Source organism: Meles meles, chromosome 4, assembly GCF_922984935.1.
Source record: "Meles meles chromosome 4, mMelMel3.1 paternal haplotype, whole genome shotgun sequence".
Lineage (NCBI taxonomy): Eukaryota > Metazoa > Chordata > Mammalia > Carnivora > Mustelidae > Meles > Meles meles.
In genome coordinates, this window is record NC_060069.1 from 38,960,363 (window position 1) to 38,974,937 (window position 14,575).

The 14,575-nt window shown below is 36.3% G+C and overlaps 1 protein-coding gene across 3 annotated transcripts in view; it reads right to left on the bottom strand.

Moving 5' to 3' along the window:
• POLQ (DNA polymerase theta) overlaps window positions 1–14,575 on the bottom strand; it is a 158,364-nt gene that overhangs the window by 126,372 nt on the left and 17,417 nt on the right. For all 3 annotated transcript variants that reach the window (XM_046001419.1, XM_046001420.1, XM_046001421.1), the window contains 4 exons: window positions 12,687–12,899; window positions 8,240–8,382; window positions 6,470–6,674; window positions 6,015–6,157 (listed from right to left, as the gene is read on the bottom strand). In XM_046001419.1, coding sequence (XP_045857375.1) covers window positions 6,015–6,157; window positions 6,470–6,674; window positions 8,240–8,382; window positions 12,687–12,899 — 704 coding nt within the window. The remainder of the gene's footprint in view (window positions 1–6,014; window positions 6,158–6,469; window positions 6,675–8,239; window positions 8,383–12,686; window positions 12,900–14,575) is intronic.

The following is a 14,575-nucleotide window of genomic DNA, read 5'->3' on the forward strand; positions in this document are numbered from 1 at the left end:
CTACTGTAATTGTCTTAAGGTATCATTAACAACGCCCATATAAAATGGTGAACTTAAAAAAAAAATTGGAAGGGGAGGCGAACCATAAGAGACTATGGACTCTGAGAGACAACCTGAGGGTTTTAAAGGGGCGGGGGTGGGAGGTTGGAGGAACCAGGTGGTAGGTAATAGGGAGGGCACGTATTGCATGGAGCACTGGGTGTTGTGCAAAAACAATGAATACTGTTACGCTGAAAAAAATAAATAAATTATAAAATGGTGAACTTGATAAATATTATGTGTCATCTGACTACTCCACTGACCAGCTGTTATCCTCTCTCCGTCTCCTAGGGTTTCCCTATTCCCTGAGACACAATGATATTTAAATTAGGCCAGTTAATAACCCTTCAATGGCCTCTATATGTTCAAAGGAAGAGTCCCACATCTCTTAAATCAAAAGCTAGAAATCAATAAGCTTAGTGAAGAAGGCATGTCAAGGGACACCTGTGTGGCTCAGTCAGTTAGGCATCTGTCTTTGGCTCAGGTCATGATCTCAGGATCCTAGGATTGAGCCCAACATCGGGCTCCCTGTTCAGCAGGGAGTCTGCTTCTCCCTTTCCCTCCTGCTCCTGTTTTCTCTCTCACTCTCTCTCTCAAATAAAATAAATGAAATCTTAAAAAGAGGAGGAAGAGGAGAAAAAGGCATGTCAAAAGCTGAGACAGGCCAAAAGATAGTCTTCTTCTAATAGCCCAGCTGTGACAGCAAAGGAAAAGTGCCTGAACCTTTACATTAAAAGCACTACTCCACTAAACACACAAATGAAAAGAAAATGAAACAGCCTTATTGCTGATGTGGAGAAAGTTTCGGTGCTCTGGATAGAATATCAAAACAGCCACAACACTCCCTTAAGCCAAAGCCTAATCCAGGGCAAGTCTCTAACTCTCCTTTTCCATGAAGGCTGAGAGAAGTGAGGAAGCTACCCAAGAGAACTTGGAAGCTAGCGGATATTGGTTCATGAGGTTTAAGGGAAGGGAAGGTTTAAATATTACATAAAAGTGCAAGGTGAAGCAGCAAGTGCTGATGTAAGCTGCAGCAAGTTACCCAGAAGATCTAGCTAAAATCATTAATAAATGTGGATATACCAAACAACAGATTTTCAATGTAGACAAAATAGCTTTCTAGTAGAAGCCATTTAGAAATTTCACAGCTAGAAAGAATTCAATATCTGGCTTCAAAATTTCAAAGTACAGGATGACTCTTTTTTTTAAATTTTTTATTATGTTATGTTAGTGACCATACAGTACATCATTACAGTTTTGATGTAGTGTTCCAAGATTCGTTATTTACATATAACGCCCATTGCTCCATGCAATACATACCCTCCTTAATACCCATCACTGGGCCAACCCATTTCCCCCCACCCTTCTCCCCTCAGTTTGTTTCTCAGAGTCCACAGTCTCTCATGGTTCATCTCCCCGCTCTGATTTCTCCCCTTCATTGTTCCCTTCCTTCTCCTAATGTCCTCCATGCTACTCCTTATGCTGAAAGGAGTCAAGCAGGATGACTCTTATTAGGGGATTATGCAACTGGAGACTTGAAGTTGAAATCAGCGTTCATTTACCACTCCAAAAATCCTAAGCCCCTTAAGAATTATGCTTAATCTACTGTCTGTGCTCTTTAAATACAAGCCTAGATGACAGCAAATCTGTTCACAACATGACTTACTATTTTAAACCCAATGTTGAGACCTACTCAGAAGAAAAGACTCCTTTCCAATTACTGCAGATAAGGCACCTGATCACTCATGAGCTCTGACAGGGTGTACTAGACTTTTGTCTTCCTGCCTGATAACAGAGTATCCATCCTGCAGTCCATGGATCATGGAGTATAGATGATACTTAAACAATATGGGGTTGGAGTGCCAACTGCTCATGTAGTTGAAAATCTGTATATAACTTCTGACTCCCCCAAAACTTAACTGTTCATAACCTACTGTTGACAGAAATCCTTACCAATAACAAACAGTTGATTAACAAATATTTTATGCTATATGTATCAGATACTGTATTGTTATGATATAGTTAGAGAAAATAAAATATTTACTATTGTTATATCCTCTTGTTGGATTGATCCCTTTATCATTATGTAATGCCTTTCTTTGTCTCATTAGTCTTTGTTTTAAGGTCTATCTTGTCGGATATAAGTATGGGTTCACTGGGTTTTTTTTTCCCCCTGCCTCCATCTGCATGGCGAATGTTTTTCCATCCCTTGTCTGTTTGTTTGTTTGTTTTAATCCATTCTACCATTCTATGTCTTTTGATTGGAGAATTTAGGCCATTTATATTTATTATTTTAGGCCATTTACATTTAAAGTAATTATTGATAAGTATATACATCATTTAAGAAAATTGTACTTAATATATAAAATTGGTTTTCTGGTTTTTTGTGATTCTTCTTTGTTGTTCTCTTGCTTTCTTTGTGAATGACGAATATCTATAATATTTTGTTTGGCTTTCTTTCTCTTTATTTTTGTGTATCTATCATAGGTTTTGGGTTTGTGGCTACCATAATGTTCACATATAATACACTAAGTAAATAGTCCATATTAATCTGATGGCCATGTTTTTCTTTTTCCTCTTCTCTTTCTACTCCCTTCTCCACATTTTATGTACATGTTGTCATAGTACATGTCATATTTTACACCTCTTTATTCATATTTTTCTTATCTAAATATGGCCATTTCTTTTCCATCTAAAGAAGTCCTTTTATTGTCTCTTGTAAGGCTACTTGTTTTGATAAACTCCTTTCCCTCTTGTTTGTCTGGGAAACTCTTTATCTCTCCTTCAAATCTAAATGATAATCTTACCAGGTGTAGTATGCTAGGTTGTGAGATTTTCCTTTCAGTACTTTGAATATAACATGCCACTTCCTTCTGGCTTGCAAAGCTTCTGCTGAAAAATCAACAGATAGTCTTACAGGTTTTCCGGTGGAGGTAACTTTGTTACTCTCTTGCAGCTTTTAGGATTCTCTCTTTACCTTTAACTCTTGACATTTTAATTAGTATGTGCTACAGTGTGGACCTCCTTGAGTTCATCTTGTTTGGAAATCTCTGGGACCTGGATGTCTATTTCCCTCCTTAGGTTAGGGAGGTTTTCAGTTATTATTTCTTCAAGTAAGTATTCTAAACATTTCTTTCTTTTTCTTCTGAGACCCCTATCAGACGAATTTGCTTGTTTTTGTTCAAAAGATTTCTTAATCTATCCTCCTTTTTAAAAAATCTTTTCTCTTTTTGCTGCTCAACTTGTGTGCTATTACCCTGTCTTCCAGATCATTGATATTTTCTTCTGCATCCTCTAATCTACTGTTGATTCCCTCTAATGCATTTTTTTTAATTTCAGTTATTGCATTCTTCAGTTCTGATTCATTCAATATTTTTCTATTACTTTATTGAAGGTCTCACTAAATTCTTTCAATCTTTTCTCCAGCCTAGTGAGTATTTTTACAATTGTTACTTTAAATTTTTATCAAACATATTGCTTATCTCTGTTTCATTAAATTCTTTTACTGAGGTTTGTTTCTTGCTCTTTCTTTTGAAGCATATACTTCTGTCTTCTCATTTTGCTTGACTTTCTGTGTCTGTTTCTATGGTTTAGATGAAATGGCTTTCTACTTCTCCTAAAGTTGAAGGAATTGTCTTGTGTATGGTGACCCCTATACAGACTGTGTGTCTGCTTGATGACTTTGTTGGTTAGCTGGAGCTGTGGATATATATGCTAGTTACTCTTTTAAATTTTGACTTTTTACAGAGAAAATTAAAGAAAAAAAAAAAAAGAAAAAGAACAAAACCAAAAAGAAGATTTAAAATAAAACAAGACAAACTTTTTAAAGTTACAAAAAAAAAAAATAAAAATTAAAAAAAAAATAAAAATAAAAACAACAATACAAAACTGCAACTTTTCTTCTGTGCTCCAGAACCACAGAACAGCTGGTATGGGCTTGTGGACCCTGGACTCGCTGAGGTTGCAAGCTCACAGTGAGCCAGACCCTGCTCCAGTCTGAATTATCAAGGTGTAGGGGAAGAGTATGCTCCCACAGTTCCTCGGCCCTTCTAAAATGTAGCATTTCTTCTGTCCCCCAGTGTAAATGGAACTGCTGTGGCCTACAGAACCCTGGGCTTACTGGAGTCACAAAGTCTCTCTGATGATCTGACCCACCAGTTGTGGAGTCAGAACCCTCCAATTATGGCACCCAAACCTGCCCCTTACGACGGACAAACCTTACTCTGGTCTGGACCCTCAAGGTGGAAGAGGAGGGAGCATTCCTGCAATTCCCTAACCCCTCTAAACTGTGGCTTTTCTTCTGCATGCCAGTGCTTCTAGGGCTGGGGTGGTTTTGTGGGCCCTGGACTCACTGAAGTCACAAGTTCACTGAGGTGACCAGACATGCCCACCATGGTGTCTGGATATTGCTCTAGTCCTGACTTCCAAGGAGAATATAAACCATGTTGATCTCTAGTCTCTCTGACCTGAAGAGCTTTCCCACAATTCCTCCACCACTTGGCAGAGTTCTAGTATTGTCTCTTTTACATGCTAGTGACTCTTTTAAACCATGCTTTTTCTGTGCACAAGGACAGAGGGATCTGTTCCAGGTCCCTCAATACTATTTCTCCTCATTGCAGCACTGGGGGGCAGGGTTCCCTTTATTACCATATCTCTCTCTTTTGTTGTTCTCTTGCTATTCTGTCTTTTGTCATTTTGTAGCTGTTCAGTCAGCCCACATTTCTTCAAGAGGAATTAGTCTATTAATAGGTATAATATTGTGGGTTCCATGGGGAAGGTGAGTTCGGAGTCTTCCTACAGAACTCTTAAGGTATAGTTATTTTTAATATGTCTCTCTTTAGCTTTTGTATAGAGTTAGAAGTGATTTACATAATACCATTACATTCAGAAATCTGAATTTCACTAGAAATTTACCTTCTCCAGTGAGTTTTATATATTCATGTATTTTTACATTGTTAATTAGCATCCTTTCATTTCAGCACAAAGAACTCCCTTTACCATTTTTTATAAAGCACATCTAGTGGTGGTGAACATCCTCAGCTTTTGTTTGATAAAGTCTTTCACTCTTGGTTTCTGAAGGATAGCACTGCCACATATACTATCGTTGACTGGCAATTTTTTCTTTCAATATTTTGAATTTATCATACCATTAAAACAGGCCTGCAAAGTTTCTGCTGAGAAATCCACCAGAAGCTTTATGAGTTTCCTTGTATATGACAAGCATCTTTTCTTTTGCTGCTTTCAAAATTCTGATTCTTTGATTTTTGACAGTTTGATAATAATGTGTCCCAGTAAAGTCCTCTTTGGGTTATATCTGTTTGGGGTCTCCTTTAGCTTATGTACATAGATGTCCATATCTTTCCATATATTTGGGATATTTTTAGCCATTATTTCTTTAAAGAGACTCTCTGTCATCTTCTATTTTCTCCATCTTGGACTTCAATATGTATACATTGTTTTGCTTGATAGTGTTCCATCAAGAGTCACATGTTCTGCTGACTAAGCCAAGACTAAACCAACCAGGTACCACTTTTCCTAAGTGGTATCCTATAAATATTAAGACTAGTCAAGCTTTCCTCTTTGCTGTAGTTGCTAGAAAACTCAGAACTGAAGTTGGGTACTATACATGACTTAAAGACATGCATATTTATGTACCAACTATTGCTTGAGTTTTCATTATGATCTTATCTTCAACTTCCTATGATCTCAATTGTCCTTTACTATAAAGCACCTCAAATACTTTTTGAAAGGAGGTTAGAGAAAATTGATAAATAGGCAAATAAATTAAAAGGCTACTGTAACATTTAGCTTATTTTAAAACAACCTTCTTCTTTCTCTATTCCCACCACTACTACCCCAATCAAAATAAAAAACAAACAAGATGTTCCCTTAGGGTATCTTTAGTGTTCAGGATTCTATATAAGCATTTTTCTCCCCATTTTCACAAACACAATAGTGAAGAAAACAGAACTTACCAGGTAAACAATATGCAGATCGTTCTCTAAAACAAAGCCCTTCATTGCTCTTTGGAGATCAGCAAAAATATCTAAAGTATCAATTGGAGAAAGTGAAGAAGAAAGAGTTGCTGAACCGAGATGTGTTGGTTGATACACTTTTCCTGGTTGGGAGTGAAATAGGGAAATTATGAACCAAATGTTAAAAATGAAATAAAACACTGTTTCTCTGTATTCTGTAATTAACCTTTTAGTATCTGATAAATTTTGCCCAATGCATGGATATTTATGAGCAGATTCTGTTAATTGTCTGATGTTGCTAAATGCAACACTGACTTACTCAAACTGATTCATATACCACTTGAAAAACCAGTTTCCTTTTATACTGTTTGAAAAGTCAATCTCCTTTTACTAAACAGTCTTAAGTCACTAAAGATGAAAAAGTGAGTCAACTGCAACTAAGAAGTCACATTTACCTTCTGTTCCATCACTAGCTTCAGTAGTTTGGATGAATTCATTTTCCAGTAGCCACATTACACAGGCCTCAATTGCTCCAAGTTGAACAGAATCTTGGTTCTTCTGAATTCCCAACTTCCCTTCTTTCATACTTGCAGCCAAAAATGTGCAAGAAGCATAAGTCTGCATATCTTGTGATGTACTTGCCACTCCACCAACTATTATCTGTTAAGAGGTTTGAAATTTTTTGTAACTTTTCAATAAGACAGACAGGCCCTCATGGTATAAAAGAAGTGATTTTGTTCTCTTAAAATATTCTTGGAATCTTAATGCAGACTCTAACTCTTCCATCATTACTCATTATATATGTAGATAACACCTACTAACATCATCAAAAATTTCCTTAGATTTTTTAATGCTAGTATTGAATAGTTCCCGCTCAGAAAGAGGATGGGAATGGGTACAGAAAAAGTGAAGTTAGTTATGCCTGGCGGAAGTCATCTTCCTACAACTATATTAAATACACAAATTAATTAAATGTACTAATTTTTCCCTTGCCTTCTTCCATTTAATACATATTGAAACATAAACAGAGCTATCTTACACTTTTTAATGACTATAAAACATAGTTTTACTAAGATTTATTTAGTATTAATAGTATTTTGGTTATTTCCAGTTTTTTCTTAATACCAATAATGTTATAATAAATATTCCTGTATATTTAAGTTGATGTAATTTCACATATACCTCCCTAGGTAAAACTCTTAATTGTGAATCTACTGGTTAAATGGTTATATGTTTTTTCTGGGGCTTGCCTGTTTTTTAATCTTAGTAGGTATGTCCAAGTAGCCCTCCCAAAAGAGTTTCAGCAGTATATGAGAATGCCTACTTTCTATATCCTTACAAACCCCATGGTATTACTTTCCTTTTTTTTTTCAAATGGAGAGCTAAAGGGGAGTGGAGAGAAGAAAGTATGAGCACAGGTATCAGCACCTGCACTGAAGCGCAGAGCAAGGCATGCTGGTATATAAACAAAAAACTTCTCTGGATGACACAAAACACTTAAAATAAGGAGGCTGGTTACCTCTGAGGATGCAGAGGAGAAAGTTTTATTTTTCACTTTAGATCTTTCCATGTTGTTTGAAATTTCTAAGCATGTCTATTTGTAATTTTTTTAAATTTTTCAAAAGATATTATTTATTTATTTATTTAACAGAGAGAGTGAGAGAGCACAAGCAGAGGAAGCAGCAGGCAGAGGGAGAGGGAGAAGCAGTCACCCCAATGAGCAGGGAACCTCATGCAGGATTGGATCTCAGTACCCTGAGATTATGACCTAAGCCAGAGGCAGCTATTTAACCAACTGAGCCATCCAGGCACCCTAATTTGATTTTATTTTAATGTCATAGGTATTATCTGGATGGAAGAACCACAGTCCATTTCTGTCATCTTTTTTAAATGTTCTGAAAAAAGGGGCACCTGGGTGGCTCAGTTGGTTAAGTGTCCAACTCTTGATTTCGGCTTGGATCATAGACAATAAAGTCTGAAAAATACCTGAAAAATAAAAAGAATCATCTGATATTTGGGTCTTAATCCACTCTTTTGAAATGTACTGATATAGTACTAGCTATATTAAACTCCAGGAAATAACTTAAATACAAGAGATTCCAACTTAGGGAAACTACAAATTCATAAAGAAACAAAAAGCTAAGATTTTTCTTCACATATTTAAGTTCTACCATCATATTATAAGCACAAAAGAGCAAATGGTAATTTAGTGAACTCTTTATTACCTCCAGAATAGCTCTTATCATGCTTGCAGTTACTTCTTCTCCTTCTTGTCTTTGCAAACAGCTACGAACAGGTTTTAGAGATCCCTGAAGTAGAGCTATGCCTTTTGACTTTTCAGAGTTCTTACAAACTAAGATACTCTCACCTATAACCAAAAAAACATATATTTATTGTATATTGCAACATATTTCCTTAAGATACCTGCCAAAGAGAATTTCAGTTGTCTTGTTTAAAAAGAAGTTAATAGATAATAGCCATTATTAGGGCCATAGAATTATTGCTGATGCTTTCATTTTCTGAACTTTGAAGGGAATCCAAATATGCCAAAGTGCCATAAGGATTATCTTGACCTGAAGGCACTTAGGAAACAGAAAGAGCTCCTTGCCCTCACCCTGCTCGTCTAAAACCAAGATAAAAATTTCTCTTTGTGAAGGTGTTCCTCTTATCATTTATCATGGAACAGAAAGTGAGCACCAAGGAGGGTCTGCATAATCCTTTCTAAATAATCCTTGGCTAATTGAATTTAAATTTAAAAAATCTAACTTCCATTAGTTTCCAGTATATATTTACCTTCCTACAATTTACCACCCCTAAAAGCCCTAATCCCTTTTCCTTTGCCTTGTCACTTCTCAATTCTATTGCCTTTTGTTAAAAGGGTAAAAAGACCCTAACATCTAACTGCTTCTTTGGATCTTCACTGTTTTTCTATAAAAGCCTCTGTATATGCAAAAAATGAAAATACTAATATCAAATAAAATATGTAGGCCTTCTGTCCTATTAATCTGTCATTTGTCCGTTCTTACTAATTAAGTATATAATAATAATAATAGAAGTACTTTGGAAATGATAAAGGAAACTGCAAATGCAAATTACTATTAGTTATATATGACAATATGAATTCAAAAATATTTACAGAAACCTAGAAATCATAACATTCACTAATCTAAACACTTTAGGTTATTGTGACAATCAAAGGAATAAAAATATGTGATAGCACTTACGCATTACAAACATACATAAATATTCAACTTACACAAACATAAATACTATTAAAGCAATTACAACTAGAGAAAACCATAATTTTTTTTCAGAAATGTATCCAATAGTAGGGGAAAAGATACAAGTAAGATGTTCAAGGGGCAAAAGGAAGGTCACTTGCATTAGAGAAAGCCAAAAGTGGCATTGTGGTGGAGTATACTAACCATTCGAGGCAGAGAGAAAATGCTGCTTTCCTAACACTGACTGCCAAATTGAGAACAAAGACAGAATAAAGATAAGGAACTACAAATTTGATGACTATTGATTATTTATCCCAGATAAAATTACAAAAAGATAGGTGCCATCAGACAAACAACAATTAAAAAAAAACAACAGGTGAATAATATGTATCAGGAGGCTCTTGCAAGCACTACAAAGTAGTCCAGCATAAGACAAAAAAATTACCTACAAAAGGTATCAACTAGCATTAGCAGCAAAGTAAAAATGTCACTTTGGGCTATTCAAACCACTTTCAAGTTTTGATTCAACAAAATGGACAACCCTTTTTCAAGATGAAGCAAGATTTATGAAAATGTCCAAATTAATGGCAATATATACAGTTCAGGTTCCTGCTCTCACCCGTCTGAGGAGGTTGTATCCATACCACAATAGAGAAGTCAATTAGAGTCAATTATTACTATTAACTTACAAATCACTATTTGTGCACAAAGCATCAACATCTTATATGGGAAGGTTCCAGGAATTCCACAGAAAGATTCAAGTATCATCTAAATAAAACACCATTAACAGTCTAGGAGACATTAAGATCATTTATAAAATGCCAACAAGTTACAAAGATGCTACACAATCCAAAAAGCATGACCAAATATGCATATCTTTGTAATTGATATGAAACACTATTCACACAGTCCCCCATTTGGAAGTTCTGAGCAAGCTATATGCCATCCTGAAATGGAGTATTATACAAAGTCAAAATCTCGGAAGTTTCCAAGACCTCAAAAACAAAGTTATTGTGGTATATTTTAGTTTTGTTAAATGTTGTCTAATTTAAGGCTTGATAAATTTGGCCAGGGCACCAACCTTCCAATTATTCCCCTCATGAGAAAGAGAAGTACAGGAGTGCCTGGGTGGCTCAGTAGGTTAAAGCCTCTGTCTTCCGCTCAGGTCATGATCCCAGAGTCCTGGAATGGAGCCCCGCATTGGGCTCTCTGCTCAGCAGGGAGGCTGCTTCCCTTCCTCTCTCTCTGCCTATCTCTCTGCCTACTTGTGATCTCTGTCTGTCAAATAAATAAAATTTTTTTAAAAAGAAAGAAAGAAAGAGAAGTACAAGCTAATGTAGGAAGGCAAACAAAACCTCCTTATCTTCTGTGTTATCTTAAAGACCCTCTGACCTTAAAAGAAAAGCAGCTGTGTAAGATGAACTTATACTTCACTCTCCAGAGTTGCAAGTCTACTAAGAAGAAATCAGTTGAGGAAAGAACAGGGGGAAGCAAGTAGGAATAGGAAATGTTTTAGTGTCTTTCTCCAGCCTTCTTTAAACACATGTAACCTGCATATTTTATACATAAAGTAAGAGACAGAAGAAGGATAAACTTCTCTGATGTCTCTAATTGGGGAAATCCAATGAGTTGGAAGATTTTTTTTAATTGTTAGAATTTTTTTTTTAATTTTATTTATTTATTTGACAGAGAGAGATCACAAGTAGACAGGCAGGCAGAGAGAGAGAGAGAGAGGGAAGGAGGCTCGCTGCTGAGCAGAGAGCCCGATGCGGGACTCGATCCCAGGACCCTGAGATCATGACCTGAGCCGAAGGCAGCGGCTTAACCCACTGAGCCACCCAGGCGCCCCAATTGTTAGAATTTTTAAGTTTTAAAAGAGAGGCAGCCCAATGACCCTAAAGGAATTACAGGTAGATGAATCATTTGTTACTAGGGCTGAAACAGACAGCTGCTCTTTCATTTTTACTTTTTTGTTTTGTTTTATTTATTTATTTGAAAGAGAGAGAGAGTGAAAAACAGCATGAGAGGGGAGAGGGTCAGAGGGAGAAGCAGGCTCCCTGCTGAGCCAGGAGCCCGACGGAGGACTCGATCTCAGGACTCTGGGACCACGACCTGAGCTGAAGGCAGTTGCCTAACCAACTAAGCCACTCAGGTGCCTTTCATTTTTCCTTTAATAAAATCTCTATATGTTAGTTGGGCATATGGCCTCCCTTGCAATTGGGGAAAGTAACTGTGTGATAAGTTCTCCCTGATTGTATGTGAGGAGAAATATTTTGTGCAACTCCCGGGAAGTGCCCTTAAGGGGTAGGCTGTGTCCTTTACTTCCTCATCTTCCCTTCCTGATGGTTGAAATGATGATGTGATGACAAAGTCAAATTATTCTAAAAGTCACTTCCTCAGATACTATCCAGCTTTTTGTACCCAGAATATACCACTTATTTTCCCATTAAGACTTTCCCTTTTCTCCTAGATACTCTACTTTCTCTTCAGCAGCCACAGAACTGTTTGTCTGTTTGACATATGGTATAATACGGGAGTTGATAAACTACATCCCGGAGAATACGGAATGACAGAGAATGTTTCTCTGAAAGTTCTTTTTTTTTAAAAAAAAAAAAAAAAGATTTTATTTATTTATTTGACAGAGAGCTAGAGATCACAAGTAGGCAGAGAGGCAGGCACAGAAGAGAGGGAGAAGCAGGCTCCCTGCTGAGCAGAGAGCCCGATGCGGGGCTCGATCCCAGGACCCTGGGATCATGACCTGAGCCGAAGGCAGAGGCTTTAACCCACTGAGCCACCCAGGCGCCTCCTCTGAAAGTTCTTTACTGTTATAAGACTTATAACAATTTTGCCACACCCAAAATAATGTACCACGTTAGAAATAGTATTTGCTGCTATCTTGATATTTAATTAAACAAACCTCTACCCCATTGCTTAAGACAAAACTTCTGTCTGGTTTGTGGTAAGGTTATCATTACTTGTTGACACAAGAAACTAAAAAAGTTGTTTTCAGAATCAGCACCAATTTAGAGAGAAAACATTTCTATTCCCAAATTCTGGGAATTTGGGCATCCTTATTTGAAATCTTAGACCAGTCACCCAAGCAGAACTAAAACCCATAAAAATTACTTCCTTCATTAGCAGTAGAATATACTGAAAATTAAAAATCATCTTTTAGTTAGTGTGATAAGTCATTTTGACTAGAATATTGAATCATTTCACTGTACATAAGGTAAAGAAAATTTAAATTTTACATTAGTAGAAAATCAATGGTTGATATATGAAAATTATAACTTATATTCATTATATATTAAGTAAAGCAAAACATGACATTAATGCCTTGCATAACAAATGCAGCATGATAGGAAATGAGTTGCCAGGCACTAGTCAAATTTCAAGTAGACTGACACAGTCCTTCAGCAATGCTATTACAATTAAATTCAAACTCACTTACCTACTGTGTCTACCCCTTTCCTGCCAGCACGACCAACCATCTGCTTATAAGTAAGAATATCTAGAGGTTGACCACTGAAAATAGGAGTCCGAATAATTACACGACGTGCTGGTAGATTCACTCCAGAGGAAAGAGTAGAAGTTGCTGCCAAAACCCGAATCTGACCTTGACGGAAGGCTCCTTCAATGATATCCCTCTCCTCAAAAGTAAGACCTAACAAAAGGAAGTTATAATAACATATATTTACTAATGAATATAACAGAAATATCATACCTGATCACATATAAATATATCTGGGAATCTACTACAAGCCTCTAAAGATTTTTTCAAGCTGTTGTTATGACTATAAACAAAGAAGTCACCATGGTCTTTTTAAGAGTATAATCTGTCACCTCTAGAATACTTTTATCTCATCTTCTAGACCATGGGTTGGCAAACTTTTCCTGTAAGCATTTTAGGCTTTGCAGGACAGATGGTCTCTATTGCAACTACTCAACCCTACCACTGTCACATGATAGCAGCCACAGAATAAACAGGCATGATTGTGTTCCAATACAACTTTATCTACAAAAATCTCCTGGATTTGACCAGCAGACTGCAGTTTATTGACTCCTGTTTTAGACAATGAAGTCATTGAGGGTAGAGATATGGCTTATGCATCACATTTAAGCATAAAAAATTGCTGAAGGATAAATACACAAGTAAATGAAAAACAGCATAAAGAACATATACTTACCTGGCTTATTTTTAAATTTTATTTAAGAAATCAAAAGGACCGAGTTTGTAATTCAGGTGATGGGTCACTTTATTGGTATGCATCATAAGTAATATACAATAAAAATATTCTTCTATATGTTTGTATACATATACATATATATACATATATTTTAAAATGTATTCATATATGCATAATAAAAATTTAAATAAATTGAAAAGGTTAAATTCAAAATTTTAGAAACTATACTTTTTTCTTTTCAAATTTTTATTTAAATTCTAATTAACATAGAGTGTAATATTGGTTTCAGGAGTAGAATTTAGTGATTCATCACCCACATACCACACTTAGTGCTCACTATAATACCTACTTAATACCCATTACCCATCTAGCCCATCCCCCACCCAATTCTGTCTCAACCTTCAGTTTGTTCTCTATAGCTAAAAGTCTCTTATGGTTTTCCTCCCTCTTTTTTTTCCCCTTGCCCTATGTTCATCTGTTTTATCTTTTAAATTCCACATATGAGTGAAACCATACAGTATTTGTCTCTCTGACTGCCTTATTTTTGCTTAGCATAATATAGTCTAGCTTCTTCCATGTCATTGCAACTGGCAAGATTTCATTCTTTTTGATGACTGAGTAAAATTCCATTGTGTGTACATACATATATGTGTATATGTGCACATGTATGCATATATGTACATGTGCGTGCGCTCACGCGTGTATGTGTATATACATACCGCACCTTCTTTATCTATTCATCAGTTGATGGACATTTGGGCTCTCTCCATAGTTTGGTTATTTGTTGATAATGCTGCCATAAACATCAGCATGCATGTACCCCTTCAAATCTGTATCTTGTATCCTTTAGATAAATACCTGGTAATGCAATTGCTGGGTCACAGGTCACAGGGCCGTTCCATTTTTAAGTTTTTTAGGAACTTCCATACTGTTTTCCAGAAGGGCTGTACCAGTTTGCATTCCCATCAACAGTTTGCATTCCCCTTTCTCTGAATCCTTGCCAACATCTGTTGTTTCCTTGTGTTGTTAATTTTAGCCATTCGGATAGGTATGTGATTTTGATTTTAGCCATTCGGATAGGTTTTGATTTGTATTTCCCTGATGATGAGTGATTTTGAGCAGCTTTTCATGTGTCTGATAGCCATCTGGATGT